The sequence below is a fragment of the Hyperoodon ampullatus genome (assembly GCF_949752795.1).
Source record: "Hyperoodon ampullatus genome assembly, chromosome: 3".
NCBI lineage: Eukaryota > Metazoa > Chordata > Mammalia > Artiodactyla > Ziphiidae > Hyperoodon > Hyperoodon ampullatus.
Genome location: NC_136916.1, coordinates 25,454,656 through 25,471,940, shown reverse-complemented (window position 1 = coordinate 25,471,940; position 17,285 = coordinate 25,454,656). Strand labels below are relative to the sequence as shown.

Sequence of the window (17,285 nt, the reverse complement as noted above, 5' to 3'; positions counted from 1 at the left end):
TTGAGAGTCCGCCTGCCGATGCAGGGGACACAGGTTCGTGCCCCGGTCCAGGAAGATCCCACATGCCGCGGAGCGGCTGGGCCCGTGAGCCATGGCCGCTGAGCCTGCGCGTCTGGAGCCTGTGCTCCGCAACGGGAGAGGCCACAACGGTGAGAGGCCCGCGTACCGCAAAAAAAAAAAAAAAATCCACTATTTTGTCTTCTAGTATGACAAAATCACAAAAACTAAAATGAGTAATATCTGGGAGTGGTAAAGGTACTGGGAAAGGGGCAGCCTCAGTCTACTGGTAAAAGTAAAATTTGGCAATATAAAGGAAAAAGCCTTAAAAAATTACTGCCTTTAGGGACTTCCCTGGTGGCGCAGTGGATAAGACTCCGCACTCCCAAGGCAGGAGGCCCAGGTTCGATCCCTGGGTCAGGGAACTAGATCCCACATGCATGCCGCAACTAAAGAGTTCAAATGCCACAACTAAGGAGACCATGAATGAAACTAAGGAGCCCACCTGCCACAAGTAGCACCCGGCACAACCAAATAAATAAATAAATAATTTTAAGGAAAGAAAGAAAATTATTGCCTTTATCCCCATACTACACTTCCAGGAGTATACAATGAGATTTATCATCCCCTCCAGCCCCTGGTTCCATCCCTCCCTCTCTCTTTTGAATGTTCACAATATACTGACTGAAAAACATGTTAACTGGGAAGAGGTGGGGTGAAACTGGCAGGTGATACACCAGAATATTAACCATGATTCTAAACAACAAGATTCTGGTTATGAAAATTTTATTTCCTTTCTGCTTCTCTGTGTTTTCTAATTTTAATTAAATAATTTTATTATTTATATAATAAAAATTTTGTGTTTACAATTAACCTCAAGATAATTCAGTTATTTAACTTCAAATTTCAGAGAAAATTCCAATAGGATCTTTCCATTGAACATATTCCCAAATTATAGAACATAAATTCAAAAAGGGGGGAAAGGGTCGTACATACTTTATTTCATGGGACATAAAATAGACTTATACTTACAATTTAGTTTTTCAACGTCATCTCAGAAAAAGATGCTAAAAATCACAGCAATTTAAAGATACTCCTCTAGTTAAAAATATGAGAAAAAGAATATATTTTAAATTTCTAGTTTGTGTTAAGGATTAGTTTATTAGTTTGCCTAGGGAAAAAAAGTTTCAAAAAATTCAACAGCTAAAATTATAATGTTCTAAAATAATATACCCATTAAACCAGGAACTAAGAAAATACCATGATGCGTTTTAAAAACAAAAATCTAATGAACATCCATTACTTATTCTATGCCAAGACCTTTGAAAGGGTTATTTAACAACTCCCTCAGTCCTCAGAACCACCCTATCGCATTACTATTATTATCATCTCCATTTTACAGATAAGGAAATGAAGCTCAGACAGGTTTTGTAGGTGGTCTGGGGTTGCCCAGGTAAAGACATTTTGTGAAGTTCTCTCACCGTATGTCATCTTTTTCTGACATTAAAGAGCCTGCAATGGACTGTTAAGGCAGTGCTTCTCAAACGTCATTCTGCTTAGGAATTGCCCAGGGCTCTTATTAAAATACAAATTTTGCTTGGGTAGTTGTAGGTAGCGTCCGAGATTCTGCATTTCCAACCAGCTCCCAAGTGCCCCTTAGTCCATGGACTGAACTTTGCTAAGTCTTAAGGCATTACTTTCCTCCGTTTTCTCGCCTCTTCCACCTCCTTCTCTCTGCCTTGGCCTTATTTCCTTTTTTACTCCCTGCCTTCATATACCTTTAAAAAATTTCCTAACAGAAATGACCCACAAGTGTGAACCAGTAATATTAGTGATTCTCAAAAGGATGTACAGAAATAAATCCACTCAGCTGTCTTAAAGTTTCATGTATATTGAACAGTGTCAGATCATTCAGACTTCACTGAGCTCTTTGGTGTTACCTAGGGACTTCACATTATTTTTAAAGCACACACAAGACCCCCTCCCAAAAAAAAGAAAAGAAAAAGCCCACTAGAGCATACTGAATCCAGTTTCTTCTTACTCTTTGTGCTCCGTGAGGCAAAGTGAATCATCAGATGATCTCCAAGTACCCCCAGTGCATGAGCCCTCTGTTCTGTGATATGAACCCTGCTGAAAGCCATGGAGGGTGGATCCACTCTACCACTGCAGTGTTCCTTGGGGCCACCTAAGGCCGTATTTATGACTTCACAGCTGCCATTTCTGCCGCATTACAGTGAGATGTGTCCATGTTTCTATTGATGAGTGAACCTCAAGAAGATCTTCTAACTGGCATACACTTGAGAGCAGCCACAAAGACGTTATTAGTATTTATTTATCAAAAGTTAAGATTTGAGATTGGAATTCTGCGCACACCAAAATTACTGCCTTTGTAGGAATTTTTCTTTTAATATAACTTGATTATGATAATTATTTGAAAAAAGTCACACTTTTTATACTACTGCAATGCCATTAACACATTATGCAATCATTTGTTTTCAGTTCCCTTATATTCTTTGTCAGGTGCCCCAGTTGTTCCATGGGAGTTGATGAACAGAAGACACTGTCCTGGGAAATGTCTGTTCCACCCAGCTCCATGGGTAGTGAGGAAAGTGTGTACAGTGTGTGGATCAGTTCCTTAACTGAGTTAAGGGACCTACCTGGAATATGAGCATTTATGTCTCTCACTGTTCACTCACTCACGTTTACTTGCTTACCGCCCCCCCATCCCCCACCCACCCACCCACCTGCCTGTCCTTTTCTCTCTACCTAGCCTAGCACGTTAGAGACCAGTTTGCAAACTCATTTCCTACTGAGGCCAGGCAGGTAATAGAAATGAGCAAGGTGGACTGGGCTTAAGGGAAGGTAGGAAGTGGTGGAAGCTGAGGGGAACTTGAGAGCTCAGGAGGCCTTATCTAAGGGAGGCAGCTGCCAGTGAGTCCTTATCTTCCAGCATTTAAAGGGGACCTAGGTTGTTAAGAGAGTGGATCCTAAGAGATCTCATCACAAGAAAAAAAACCATTTTTTTCTTTTTCTTTTTTGTATCTATATGAGATGATGGATTTTCACTAAACTTACTATGGTAATCTTCACAATATATGTAAGTCAAATCATTATGCTGTATACCTTAAACTTATACAGTGCTGTATGTCAATTATATCTCAATAAAACGGGAGGAAAAAAGAAAAAAATGAGAAAAAATTACTATGAAAAAATAATTGTGAAAGCTTACAAACTAGGAAAAAAACATTAACATGGCTGTTTCTGAAGGCCCAGTTACCTAAGACTGTCACCAAAGTATCAAGAGGAAAGTCTGTTACAGATGCTTACAATTCTGATATTATGCCACAGCATAATTTTGTTTCTCCAAAACCGATTACTAAGAAGTCACCCCCTCTTCCCTCCATTCTTAACTTACCAACTCTAGATACCTCTAATGGGCCCTATTACTCACCATACTGTTGTCATTCAACGGAATCCACTTCCACATACCCGGAATAACACTCTCTGTCAACAGTTACTTTCTACTTTCAAATTGGATTCAATGTACTATCATAAATTTAAGTTGGAATTCTTTACCATTCGCCATAAGGAACTTGGGAATTAAGTCAACATTCCAGTCTCTTCCTCTCCCCATTGATGCTGGTGGTGCTCCAGGTATTTTAAATCTTTTGTATAACTAAAACCAAAACAAAAAACACCCATAATGTAACAAAATTTAACTTTCATTGCACAACTATTTTTTGATGAAGTGATTTTGGTATAACTAAATACCACCAACATGAGGTAAAGTACAAGTGCATTTCATTTTTAATCAGAACATTTAGCACTATTCCAATACATATGTAAATTAAATATATTACTCAACTCATGAATGCCAAAATAAACATTGCAGAGGTGGTGTGTATTTGCTTTTAACTAGCAGGAATACAAAACAAACTATTTGTTATGATGTACTAGTTTTGCAGAAACATCCCTTACTATTTGTAGAAATCATTTAAATTCATACTCTATTGAATAAAAAGCCAACAAAGGCTTAATTTTGCTTCTGTGGTTACACAGGGAGTTAAAAATAAATTTTGGATTATTCAAATCAGAAAAGACAATTAAAATTAGTTCCAGTTAATTTATAATTTACATGAGTTTGAGGCTCTCAAAGCAGCTTGCAGCTTAAAATTTAATATTCATTCAAACTCATGAATTCTATTGCTAAGGTGGAACAGAACAAGCAAAGGTGGTATATATTCACTCAATAAAAACCCCCAAGTTCTTGAGTACATTAAAAAAGAGTACACACACACACAAAAAAAGAGTACACAACCCAGTCAAAAAATGGGCAAAAGATCTAAACAGACATTTCTACAAAGACATTTTCTACAAAGACATATATATGGCCAAAAAACACATGAAAAAATGCTCAACATCACTAATTATTAGAGAAATGCAAATCACCTCACACCAGTAAGAATGGCCATCATCAAAAATTCTACATACAATAAATGCTGGAGAGGGTGTGGAGAAAAGGGAACCCTCCTACACTGTTGGCGGGAATGTAAATTGGTGTAGCCACTATGGAGAACAGTATGGAGCTTCCTTAAAAACCTAAAAAGAGAGCTACCATATAATCCAGCAATCCCACTCCTGGGCATATATGTGAAGAAAACCATAATTCAAAAAGATACATGCACCCCAATGTTCATTGCAGCACTATTTACAATAGCCAAGACATGGAAGCAACCTAAATGTCCATCAGCAGAGGAATGGATAAAGAAGATATGGTACATATATACAATGGAATATTATTCAGCCGTAAAACAGAATGAAGTAATGTCATCTGCAGCAACATGGGCAGACCCAGAGATTATCATACTAAGTGAAGTCAGTCAGTAGAGGAAGACAAATACCATATGATATCATTTACATGTGGAATCTAAAGAAAAAGTGATACAAATGAACTTATTCAAAACACAGAAACAGACTCACAGATTTCGAAAACAAACTTATGGTTAACAAAGGAGAAACACGCAGGGGAGGGATAATCTAGGAGTTTGTGATTAACATACACACACCACTATATATAAAATAGATCAACAAGGACCTACTATATAGCACAGGGAACTCTACTCAGTATTCTATAATAAGCTATATGGGAAAAGAATCTGAAAAAGAATGGATACATGTATATGTATAACTAAACCACTTAGCTATACACCTGAAACTAACAACATTATAAATCAACTATACTCCAATATAAAATAAAAATTAAATTTAAAAAAAAAGAGGGCTTCCCTGGTGGCGCAGTGGTTGAGAGTCCGCCTGCCGATGCAGGGGACACGGGTTCGTGCCCCGGTCCGGGAAGATCCCACACGCCGTGGAGCGGCTGGGCCCGTGAGCCATGGCCGCTGAGCCTGCGCGTCCGGAGCCTGTGCTCCGCAACGGGAGAGGCCACAACAGTGAGAGGCCCCCGTACCGCAAAAAAAAAAAAAAAAAAAAAAAAGAAAGAAAGAAAGAGGACAGCTTGCTCATCTTACTTAACACTAGCTAATAAATATACTAGGTGAAGAAGGAATGACGCCAGCGCATCGCTCCAAAGATGATTTACAATGGAGAGGTCAGTGGTCATCACCTCAAACAGGTCAAATTGAGCAACATGAACAGTGATGCTGATGCAGGCACTGTGCCTCCTTATGGGATGCAGTATGAAGTGCCCAACAATACCTTCTTATAAACTGGCCTAGACTTCCCAAAAGAAAAGAGGTGGCGAGACTTTTGTAGATTAAGAGAATAAAGGGAAACAACACAAAAGGCAATGCTTAAACTAGTTTAAAAGAAAAAGAAAACAAACCACTCCTACACAGCAATATACAACATTCTTGGGTTCAATGGGGGATTTAAATATAGTCTGGATACTACGGTTAATTTTCTTAAGTGTGATAATGGTATTATGATTATGTTGGAGAATGCTGTTCGTCACAGATGAATGCTGAAATATTTAGGTCAAGTATCATGTCTATTACTTTCAATGGTTCAAAACCAGTAACACAAACAGACATGAAGCAAAAAAATATTCCACTGGTATTATTCTTTCAACTTCCCTATATGCCTGAATATAGAGAAAAAAGCTTTTTGATATAAACATTAAGTTTATTTCATCAAAGTCACTATTTTACAAGTAACTGACAATATCTATATATCTCCTATAAAGCACAGTACAGCTCAGATTCATACACGTGGATGGTGAACAAACCCCACACAGAGAAATAAATATACTTAGTAAAACACACTTTGGGGGCTTCCCTGGTGGTGCAGTGGTTGAGAGTCCACCTGCCGATGCAGGGGACACGGGTTCGTGCCCCGGTCCAGGAAGATCCCACATGCCGCGGAGCGGCTGGGCCCGTGAGCCATGGCCACTGAGCCTGCGCGTCCGGAGCCTGTGCTCCACAATGGGAGAGGCCACAACAGTGAGAGGCCCATGTACCGCAAAAAAAAAAAAAAAAAAAAAAAAAACACTTTGGAAATGCTTCATGTGCTCATTTTCTAAAGAAGTAGGAAGCACAGCGTATAGCAAAAGGAACTAAGCTTTGACATGGAAACACCTAAATATCCATCAACAGAGGAATGGGTAAAGAAGATGTGGTACATATATACAATGGAATACTACTCAGCCATAAAAAAAGAATGAAATAATGCCATTTGCAGCAACATGATGGACCTAGAGATTATCATACTAAGTGAAATAAATCAGAAAGAGAAAGAAACCATATGATATCACTTATATGTGGAATCTAAAATATGACACAAATGAACCTATCTACAAAACAGAAACAGACTCAGACACAGAGAACAGACTTGTGGTTGCCAGGAGGAGGGAAGCTGGAGGAGAGATGGAGTGCGACTTTGGGATTAGAAGATGCAAACTATTACACATAGAACGGACAAACAATAAGGTCCTACTGGTATGGCACAGGCAACTGTATTCAATATCCTGTGAAAAACCATAATGGAAAAGAATATGAAAAAGAATATATATAGGGCTTCCTTGGTGGCACAGTGGTTAAGAATCCGCTTGCCAATGCAGGGGACATGGGTTCAAGACCTGGTCTGGGAAGATCCTACATGCCGCGGAGCAACTAAGCCCGCGTGCCACAACTATGGAGCCTGCGCTCTAGAGCCCGTGTGCCACAACTACTGAAGCCCGTGCACCTAGAGCCTGTGCTCGGCAACAAGAGAAGCCAACACAATGAGAAACCCGCGCTCCACAACGAAGAGTAGCCCCTGCTCGCCGCAACTAGAGGAAGCCTGCATGCACCAACAAAGACCCAATGCAGCCAAAAACAAATGTAAATAAAATAAATTTTAAAAAAGAATATATATATGTATGTATAACTGAATCACTTTGCTGTACAGCAGAAATTAACATAACATTGTTAATCAATGTACTTCAATAAAATAAATTAAAAGAAAAAGGAACTAAGCTTTGGAATCATATAACCTGGGTTATCATCCCGTCTCTGTGATCTTAAGCCCACAGAAACTATTTTGCCATCTAAAAAATGGGGATAAAATCTCTGAGTCACTGGGAAGATAACTAAGACCATGTGGAAAGCACTGGCACTGTGCCTGGCGTACGTTAGGTCTTCATCAAAAGGTACCCTCCATGCACCCTGTCAAGTCTACACTCTATTAACTTCGAGAGAGAACAGATAACTGCTCCAGATGGCAACAAAGGTCACAATTTAAATATCTACAAGCCCCAGACTAGGAGCTCCTGAAAATTATGATGTTACAGATAATCTATTTAATAAAATAAAATTAAAACCATCTATAAAAAAGTAGAGATTCACAAGTAAAAGACTCAAAGTACAAAAGGGACATTAATTTACTTTAATACTTACATCTTCCAGCGGTGTTATAGATGCACTCTCTCCTCCATAATATGGGTTTCTATCCATGTGAAGAACTTTCTTTCCATTCACTGACATTATACCTGACAGGATACATTCCTACAGGGAAAGCGTAAGTATCTTCAAAGGAAGGAAAATGCTACTGCATGTTTCAAACAGATAATTTTTACAAACCTGTCATTAAACATTCTTTTAGTAATTAATACTTATGTATATGCAATATTTGATGTAATTTTTAAAGACAAAGCCCTAAAACAACCAGGGTTCAAAGTGTGTTCTGTGGCCCCTCTGAGTCCCAAGGTTTAAACTATTTTTATAATAACACTAAGACATTATTCATTTTTTCCCACTGTGTTATACTTGCACTGACAGCACAAGATCAATGGTGGATAAAACAAATTAGGGCGGTGGCTCTAACTGCACTAGTCATTATATTCTTCACCACAAGGCACTCGTGGTTTAAAAAAACAAGGCCAGTTTCACTTAAGACTATCCTTGATGAAGCATTAAAAATCACCTCTGTTAACAACACCCTTGAACACCCATCTTTTAAATATCCTGTGTAGCAAAACAGGAAGTTCACATAAAGCAATTCTGGCTCAAGGAAAGCCTTTTGTGCGACTGATTTGTAAGCTGAACTAGCTACTTTTTTCATGGATCATCATTTTTTTTAATATATTTATTTTTATTTATTTATTTTTGGCTGCATTGGGTCTTTGTCACTGTGCACGGGCTTCTCATTGTGGTGGCTTCTCTTGTTGAGGAGCACAGGCTCTAGGCATGCGGGCTTAAGTAGTTGTGGCACGGGGGCTCAGAAGTTGTGGCTCACGGGCTTAGTTGCTCCGCGGCATGTGGGATCTTCCCGGACCAGGGCTCGAACCCGTGTCCCCTGCATTGGCAGGCGGATTCTTAACCACTGCGCCACCAGGGAAGCCCCATGGATCATCATTTTTAATTGGAAAAATAACTGACAAACTATGATTACTCAGATGTAGGATTTTGGCAGACATTTTCTCAAAAATGAATGTCAAGGAAAATAACCAACAGTATTTGTTGCCAAAAATGAAAAGCCAAAATTTTGAATGAGGGACTTACTTCCCTGGTGGCGCAGTGGTTAAGAATACACCTGCCAATGCAGAGGACACGGGTTCGATCCCTGGTCCGGGAAGATCCCACATGCCACGGAGCAACTAAGCCCATGTGCCACAACTACTGAGCCTGTGCTCTACAGCCCACGAGCCACAACTACTGAGCCCGTGTGCCACTACTACTGAAGCCCGCCCATCTAGAGCCCGTGCTCTGCAACAAGAGAAGCCACCGCAATGAGAAGCCGGTGCAAGCAAGAGTAGCCCCTGCTCGCCACAACTGGAGAAAGCCCACGCGCAGCAATGAAGACCCAACACAGCCAAATATTAAAAATAAATAGTGTATTGAAAAAAATTTTTGAATGAAAATTTGAATTTTGGAAAACTTATATCCACCACCATGGGTACATCAGATCCCCAATACTTAAAGGGCTTTTCAGACAACATCAGTGATATTAACAAATATGAGCTTTTGATATGGCATAACAAAATGTGTCAACAATTCAGAAGACCTGCATTACTAAGTAAAACAGTACTTTCCCAAGTGACCAATGAATGATGTTACAAAATCATACAGGAGGTTAAAAGAGAAATTCAAAGTGCAAGCTAGATTAACGGATTTTAATGTAATGGAATAAGAAATGTTCACTGATGTGGTTTCAAATTTCATATTGCAATTAATCTTTAAAAATACCCTGCCACTTGTGTTTAGGTGTAAATTATAAAAGGATACCCACAACAATCTGAAAGGCTATTAAAATACTCCTCCTTTTTCCAACTACACATCTGTCTAAAGCCTGATTTTCTTCATATACTTCAGCTATGACAAAAATTATGAAAGACTGAACACCAATCGGCTATCTTTTAAACTAGATATTAAAGAGATGTGCAGAAAATGTAAAACAATCATACTCTTCTCAGAAATTTTTTTGTTTTGGAAAACACAGTTATACTTCAAAAAATTGTTATTCACGTTAACATGTAATGAGTTTATCACCGTTATCTTTAAGTGAATAAAAACCATTTTTAATTTCTCAGCATTATTTCTAATAGGATAAATACTGACAGATACTCTTACAAGCAAAAGCTCTTCAGGGACCTCAATTTTTAAGAGTGTAAATAGATCCTGAGACCAAGAGTTTGAGAACTAGAGCCCTAAATGAAGCATCCAGGATAACCATTAATCAACTGACAATCAACAGAGGATTATAAACCATCACTCTCAGTAAAAAGGTAAACAAAGCGTGAATATACTAAGACATACCAAATCAAGATGGGGTGGGGGAGCAGTCAAGAAAGTCAATCCAATTAATGGATTAATGAGAAGAAACACAGAGATGGGATATTCATTCACCCAAAACCCTTATACCAGAGTTTAGGTGATAAGAGCTTTATTTTTTTAAATGACAAAGGAAATTCTCTGTAACTTTATAAATCCTAGTGCTTCTCAAATTTATCCAAGACTCCAGACAACAGAGAACAAGCTCATTCCCCTAGAAGCCTGACTCTGAAATCTTTATTTTCAAAAATTCATACATATCTCAAATTCTCCTCCATAATGTACTATTCATTTTAATATTTAAAAAATATTTTAAATTAGTTACTGTCAGGTTCAAATTTTACTCCAAGAGGGTGCATCATTTCTTATTTAGATCAAGAAACATTATGAGCACTCCAGGCCACCTCCAGCCATAACCACTCCTCAGCCCACAGCCACGCTCATGACTTTTAAGAGCAAAGATTTGTTCTACCTGTTTTTGAACTCTGAATAAATGGAATCTTGTAGTATACACTTCTTGTATACACCTTTTAGTCAACATATGTTTACAAGATTCATCCATGTTTTGTTTGCAATAGAAATTTTCTTACTCTTACTGCTATACTCCGGGGTCTCTAAAGTACAGGAGCCAAATCCAGCCTGCAGGCTATATTTGTAAATAAAGTTTTACCAGTAAACACCCATGCCCATTCATTTACATATTGGCTGTTTTCACTGTACCACAGTGGAACTGTAGCTGTGACAAAGACCAAGTGACCTGAAAAACCTGTGGACTTTTACCGGTTTGCCTAGCCCTACCAACAGTGGATCTCAAAGAGAGCTCCTGATTTGATATCACCTGTGAACTTGTTAGAAATGTAAATTCTAAGCAGATTCTGAAACTTTACTTTGCATCCACATCACCGGGACAGCTTGCTAAAACAGAACGCAGGGCCCCACCCCCAGAGCTTCTGAGTCAGCAGGTCTGCGGTGGAGCCTGAGAATCTGCATTTCTCACCAGTTCCCAGGTGAGAATACTGCTGGTCCAGGACCAGTTTCAAGAACCACTAGTAAAGCAGTGCTGCTCAAACTTTATTAAACACCTGGGGAACTGTAGATTTTGATTCAGCGTATCTGGGGTGAGGGGTGTAACCATCTGCATCTCTAGTAAGTTCTCAGGTGTTGCAGAAGCAGTTGATCCATGGACCACACTGCAGGTAACAAAGCCATAGGAGTCTTTTGAATGAATACTCCGCACAGATATTCCACAACTTATTTATCCATTCTATTACAGGTGAACATTGAGATCGTTTCCAGTTTGGGGCTGTTACAAATAATGCTCTATAAACATTCTCAATGTGTCTTTTATGTATGCACTTGTTGGATAGATATCAAGGAGGGTACAGATACTGCCAAACAGCTTTCCAAAATGGTTGTACCGGGGCTTCCCTGGTGGCGCAGTGGTTAAGAGTCCGTCTGCCGATGCAGGGAACACGGGTTCGTGCCCCGGTCTGGGAGGATCCCACATGCCACGGAGCGGCTGGGCCCGTGAGCCATGGCTGCTGAGCCTGCGCGTCCGGAGCCTGTGCTCCGCAGCGGGAGAGGCCACAACAGTGGGAGGCCCGCATACCGCAAAAAAAAAAAAATGGTTGTACCAATTTCATATGCTGTGTCAGCAGTATATGAAAGTTCCTGTTGTTTCAAATCCTTGCCCAACATTTTGTGTTCTGACCTTTTAATTTTAGTCATTCTAGTTAGGATGTGGTTTAATTTACATTTCCTGACAAATAATGAGGCTGAGCACTTTTTTACGGTTTACTGATAATTGTAGTATCTTCTTTTGATAAATGCCTATTCATATTATTTGCCCATTTTAAAGTGGGCTTTCTTTTTTTTTTACTGCTATATAAAAATTCCTTATATATTCTAGATATTTAAAAGTGCTTTATTGGTTATATATATATATTGCAAATATCTTCATCCATTTCACAGCTTGACTTTTAACTTTCTTAATGAGGTCTTGATAAACAGAACTGAAAGTATTTTAACTGTAAAAATTAACTCCAATATTATCAAAAGCAAATCACTTGCTTTAAAAAAAAATCTAAAGAAGCACTAACATATGATTCAATATATTATATGAAAGTAGAATAATATTTACAATCTCAAAAACAGATTATGACATAAACAAAGGAAAACCAAATAGTCACACTTCCAGTCGACAAAAGTAGACTTCACGGTTCAACTTTTGGAAGCAAAATCACAGCAAGCAACTTTGAGTGTTGCACAGCTTCTATATATAACTTTTCATACTCCACTGCAAATAAGCACGACCCACTCACTGGACCATGGCTCCAAAGCAAGCACTGAAGGCTGAGGCCTAATAAAGGACCCAGGAATATAAAGATTCAGCAGTCCAAAGAGCTGATACTAACTACCTTTAAAGGCATTACTTGGAGCAAATATATTAAAAGCTAATTAATAATTTGCAGGTTCACTGATTCTTCTAAACCCATCTATAAAAGATTGCTTTTACAATGCCAAGAGAATACATAGAAGCACAAATGTAATACTTTAAATTTTACTTTACAACATGGGATGAAGTCATTAATTCACTGATAAAACCAATCACATCTGAGTATAGGGTGTATATTAATGATCCCAAAATTTTAGTATCTTCCCAAATTAACAACTCAAAATTAAAATCTACTACTATCTGGTGAATACAGAATAAAAAGCAAAGCACATCAAAGTCAGAGAAAATACTCTATGTGAATTTCCTTTTTTCACACTAGACAACCTGGACCATCCATCATCTATGTCAAGAATACTGATAACTTTTACCAGGAAACATATATGAATGAATATTAACCAACACATTAGTTTTAAAACTAACAGATGAGAGTGCTCCACACTTACCTGCAAGCTCACCAACAACTGACCTGAACAGGATAAGAATATACAGACTCACAACCAAAATAACTAAAGCTGTAAAACCATCTTCAGAATCCAAGTTTTTTTGGTGTTTTGTTTGCTATTATGCCTTATTTTTTATTTTTAGGGCTTAGAGCATATTAGGTGCTCAGCATGAATAAGTGAACAAATGCATGCATGCATGCATTAATGATGCACACAGGATGCCTGGCAATCTCAGGTGGGTCTTTCATCCAAACTGAGCTCAGGCCCAGAATCCAAGTTAAGATAACAGCATCTGCCACCCAACTGGCTCTTCATGTTGGCCTACATAAAGAGGTAACCAGATTAAACTAAATGTTTGAAGTTCACCTGCAGCAAAATTCTAGTCTGTGCAGATGTGTGGGTGTGGTGATAGTCAGGAAGGACCAAGTCAGTGATACTGAGGCTCACTTCCCTTCAGCACCTACACATAGCGCTAGGTTTGCAATAATCAGAGTAACTAACTCAAACGGACAGCACCTAAACACACTAGGCAAAGTACCTCTTACGTAGTGAAGCAGCCTGTATGGTGTTCCCATATATGAACTGTGACGAACCTAAACACAATTGCGAAGGCCACTGGTACTGAACAGTATCCCAGTATCCTGGAAAAGTTAATGCCCACCCCCCCCTTCCTACTTAGAGGGCAACTCAGGCTTGGAAGAGAATAGAACCAGAGTACGTTAATATTCTGATTAAAAAAAAAAAAAAAAATTCTGATGTAACTTCCAAGTGACCAAACTAAACACTATTAACACTCTAAATCCTCCTGCATTTTAAAGTTCTGGAGTGATTAAAAAAAAAAAAAAAGAAAGAAACAGAAAGTAAATGCACACAAAAATGTGATCAGGAAAACAAGGTACCTAATAACTCATCTTAAAGAAAAGTGTCTTTCTACTTATCTAGAAAATGTATTAACTAGAAAACTTTTAAATCATTTAATCTCAGTAGTATGTCTTACAGCAATAACACAATAAAAATGGATGTTAGTCTTCAGCAGAATTAAGTGTTTCTTTAAATGTCTCTGTCCCTCTAATGCATCTCATTAAAAGGTGTCAAAGATAACTTTTCTTGAAATTTGGCTCTAATTAGATCATTCCTGCTCAAAACCCTCTCTCGTTGGCCTAGAAGATAAAATTCAAACTTCTTAACCTACTGTCTTCAGCATCCTTGGTGATATACCTTCTTTCCAACACTGTTTCCATTACACCTCTTCATACCTCTGTTTCACACAAAATAAACTCCCTATCCCTTAAATATATATCCTTTTCTTAATACTGACTTACACTGCTCTCTCTGCCTAGAAAATCATTCCTCCTCATATTCAAAACTTACCAATATTTTTTAAAACTTTTTCAGTTTTATTGAGATATAATTGACATACAGCACTGTAAAGACTTAAGGTTTACAGTATAATGATTTGATTTACATACAACATGAAATGATTACCACAGGTTTAGTTAACATCCATCATCTCATATAGATACAACATTAAAGAAATGGGAAAAAAATACATTTTTCCTTGTGATTTACGCTCTTAACTTTCATTCATAACATACAGCAGTGTTAATTATCTTTATCATGTTGTACATTACATCCCTAGTACTTATTTATCTTATGGCTTAAGTTTGTTCCTTTTGATTACCTTCATCTAATACCCCCTTCCCCCTACCCTGCTTATCAATTATTTTTAAAAGCCAACTTCAATAACTCCTTCTTTATGCAGGTTTTTCTGATTCCCCTGTCTGAATTCCCACATGTGTGAATTCCCTTATGGCACTTAGTACTTTCTCATATTAACTCGTATTATAGTTACCCCCACATGAGAAGAAGCTACTCACAGACAGGTGTGTTTGCCTTTTTATTGCCCATAATCGAGCACAACAGTCACAGGTAACTGAAATTGAGTAGGCCATTACTCCAGTAAGTCTTTAATCAGGTACCGTGAGAGGGGACATAAAGGTAACTGCAGGGTATCATGTATGCGAGCCAAACGTTTACCTAGCGGTCTTTCCAACCAAATGTCTCACTACTACCTCGAAATGCTGAAATAATATGTCTGATTTTACTTCTATTCTACCGGACCAGTATGCTTAAGGCTGATTTAAAATACAAACTGCCTACATAGTATTTATACCTTCCAAAAATAAGACATTTGAACACATTGGTCCTATGATCACTACTGCAGTGGACAGAAAGTTGTTTGTCCACAGAACTCTAACAGCAATGGCAAGGATTTTCAAGGAGTAAATATAAAAGGCAATTCAAGATTTTTAAATCAGGTACAAAAACTCCTCTCTGAAGTCACAAAATTTTAATAAAGACAAAGGAGGAAAAGTATGGCTGGGATGTAAAACAATGTTTTAAACAAATACTGCTGAGAATAATCTGGTTAGATATCACTAAAGTGTCCTTCTCGATTCAAAACTCCTTATGAAAATTACCATGTAGCACAAAACAAAACAAAATACTGCTGGGAAGCACAAGCAGCTGTGGAGCTAGTTACCCTTATTTTATTATTTATTACTATTTCTAAGAAGACTCATGAATTCATTGCCAAGCCCAAAGTCAATCAGAAACAGCAAATTAAGTGGTCAGAGGCTGTCGACAGTCACCAGCTTAACCAAAGTAAGCAAAGAGGAAAAAATGAAAAGTAGACGGTAGAACTAACTCCCAAAGCTAAGCAGTCTAAGAGGACTTAATAAGGAGGCCAAAGTTCCTACAAAGCTCCCTAGGTCTCAATGGCTTCATTATGTTATAGCATAACAGTAATTAATCCTCCTGATGTGAAATCTTTGTTACCAAGTACATTAACTATGTTCCTTAGTTTGTTAAAGAAGTTGTGATATCATTTGAAAGGTTTTTATCTAAAAGTTATGGTTGTTTAAAGGGATAGCCCTCAATTCCTTAAAGAACTCAATTATATGAAATATTTCATTTCTCCTAGACAGAATGAAGATTTTGCTCTAGTTTATACTAAATTGTTTTATGCCTTCTTTATCAAAGTTACTATCAATATTTGTGCACTATTATGACCTTATTTTAGATGTAACAATCGATACAAAACAGTGACAACATTAGGCAACACAGAGAAACCCCAACACTTCCTTACACTTTATATAAAAAGTAACAATCGCACTAAAAAATGCACTGACACACGGGCATCATGCAGTATTTGGTACCCACAACTGATAGCACACACCTGTTTTTAGGTTCTTAAATCTCAGGCACTAAGTATTTATAAATTAAAAATTAAGAAAAGTAGGGCTTCCCTGGTGGCGCAGTGGTTCAGAGTCCGCCTGCCGATGCAGGGGACACGGGTTCGTGCCCCGGTCCGGGAAGATCCCACATGCCGCAGAGCGGCTGGGCCCGTGAGCCATGGCCGCTGAGCCTGCGCGTCCGGACCCTGTGCTCCGCAACGGGAGAGGCCACAACAGTGAGAGGCCCGTGTACCGCAAAAAAAAAAAATTAAGAAAAGTAAATGGTATGTTCACACCAATTACTCAAAATTAATTATAATTTGAGGCTTTTTAAACTTTGGTGATCTCTTCATTTAAGTAATCAAAGTCCCTGTATCACTAAAAATGAGGGTATAAGATTTTATCACTATCAAAATCATCCCAGGACTTTCCTGGTAGCGCAGTGGTTAAGAATCCACCTGCCAACGCAGGGGACACGGGTTCGAGCCCTGGTCCGGGAAGATCCCACATGCCGCAGAACAACTAAGCCCATGCGCCACAACTACTGGGCCTGCGCTCTAGAGCCCGCGAGCCACATCTACTGAAGTCCACGTGCCACAACTACTGAAGCCCATGCGCCGCAACGAGAAGCCACCGCAATGAGAAGCCCGCACACCGCAAGGAAGAGGAGCCCCGCCCCGCCACAACTAGAGAAAGCCGGCGTGCAGCAACGAAGACCCAGTGCAGCCAAAAATAAATAAAATAATAAATGACAGCAGAAATTGACCTGATTGCTAGTTAAGTATGCATCTATCATTCACCAAAAAGGTCACAATTGATCCAAATGAAAATTTAAATAAGGTGCATTATCTTAACTTGGTTGTTATGCAATAAGACTGTGCCTTCTTTG

General features: G+C 38.6%; 1 protein-coding gene across 1 annotated transcript in view; it reads right to left on the bottom strand.

Moving 5' to 3' along the window:
* GDI2 (GDP dissociation inhibitor 2) overlaps positions 1–17,285 on the bottom strand; it is a gene marked incomplete at its 5' end in the record, with an annotated part of 45,178 nt that overhangs the window by 26,024 nt on the left and 1,869 nt on the right. Inside the window, 2 exons of the mRNA XM_079699881.1 lie at positions 3,574–3,673; positions 7,890–7,997. Coding sequence (XP_079556007.1) covers positions 3,574–3,673; positions 7,890–7,997 — 208 coding nt within the window. The remainder of the gene's footprint in view (positions 1–3,573; positions 3,674–7,889; positions 7,998–17,285) is intronic.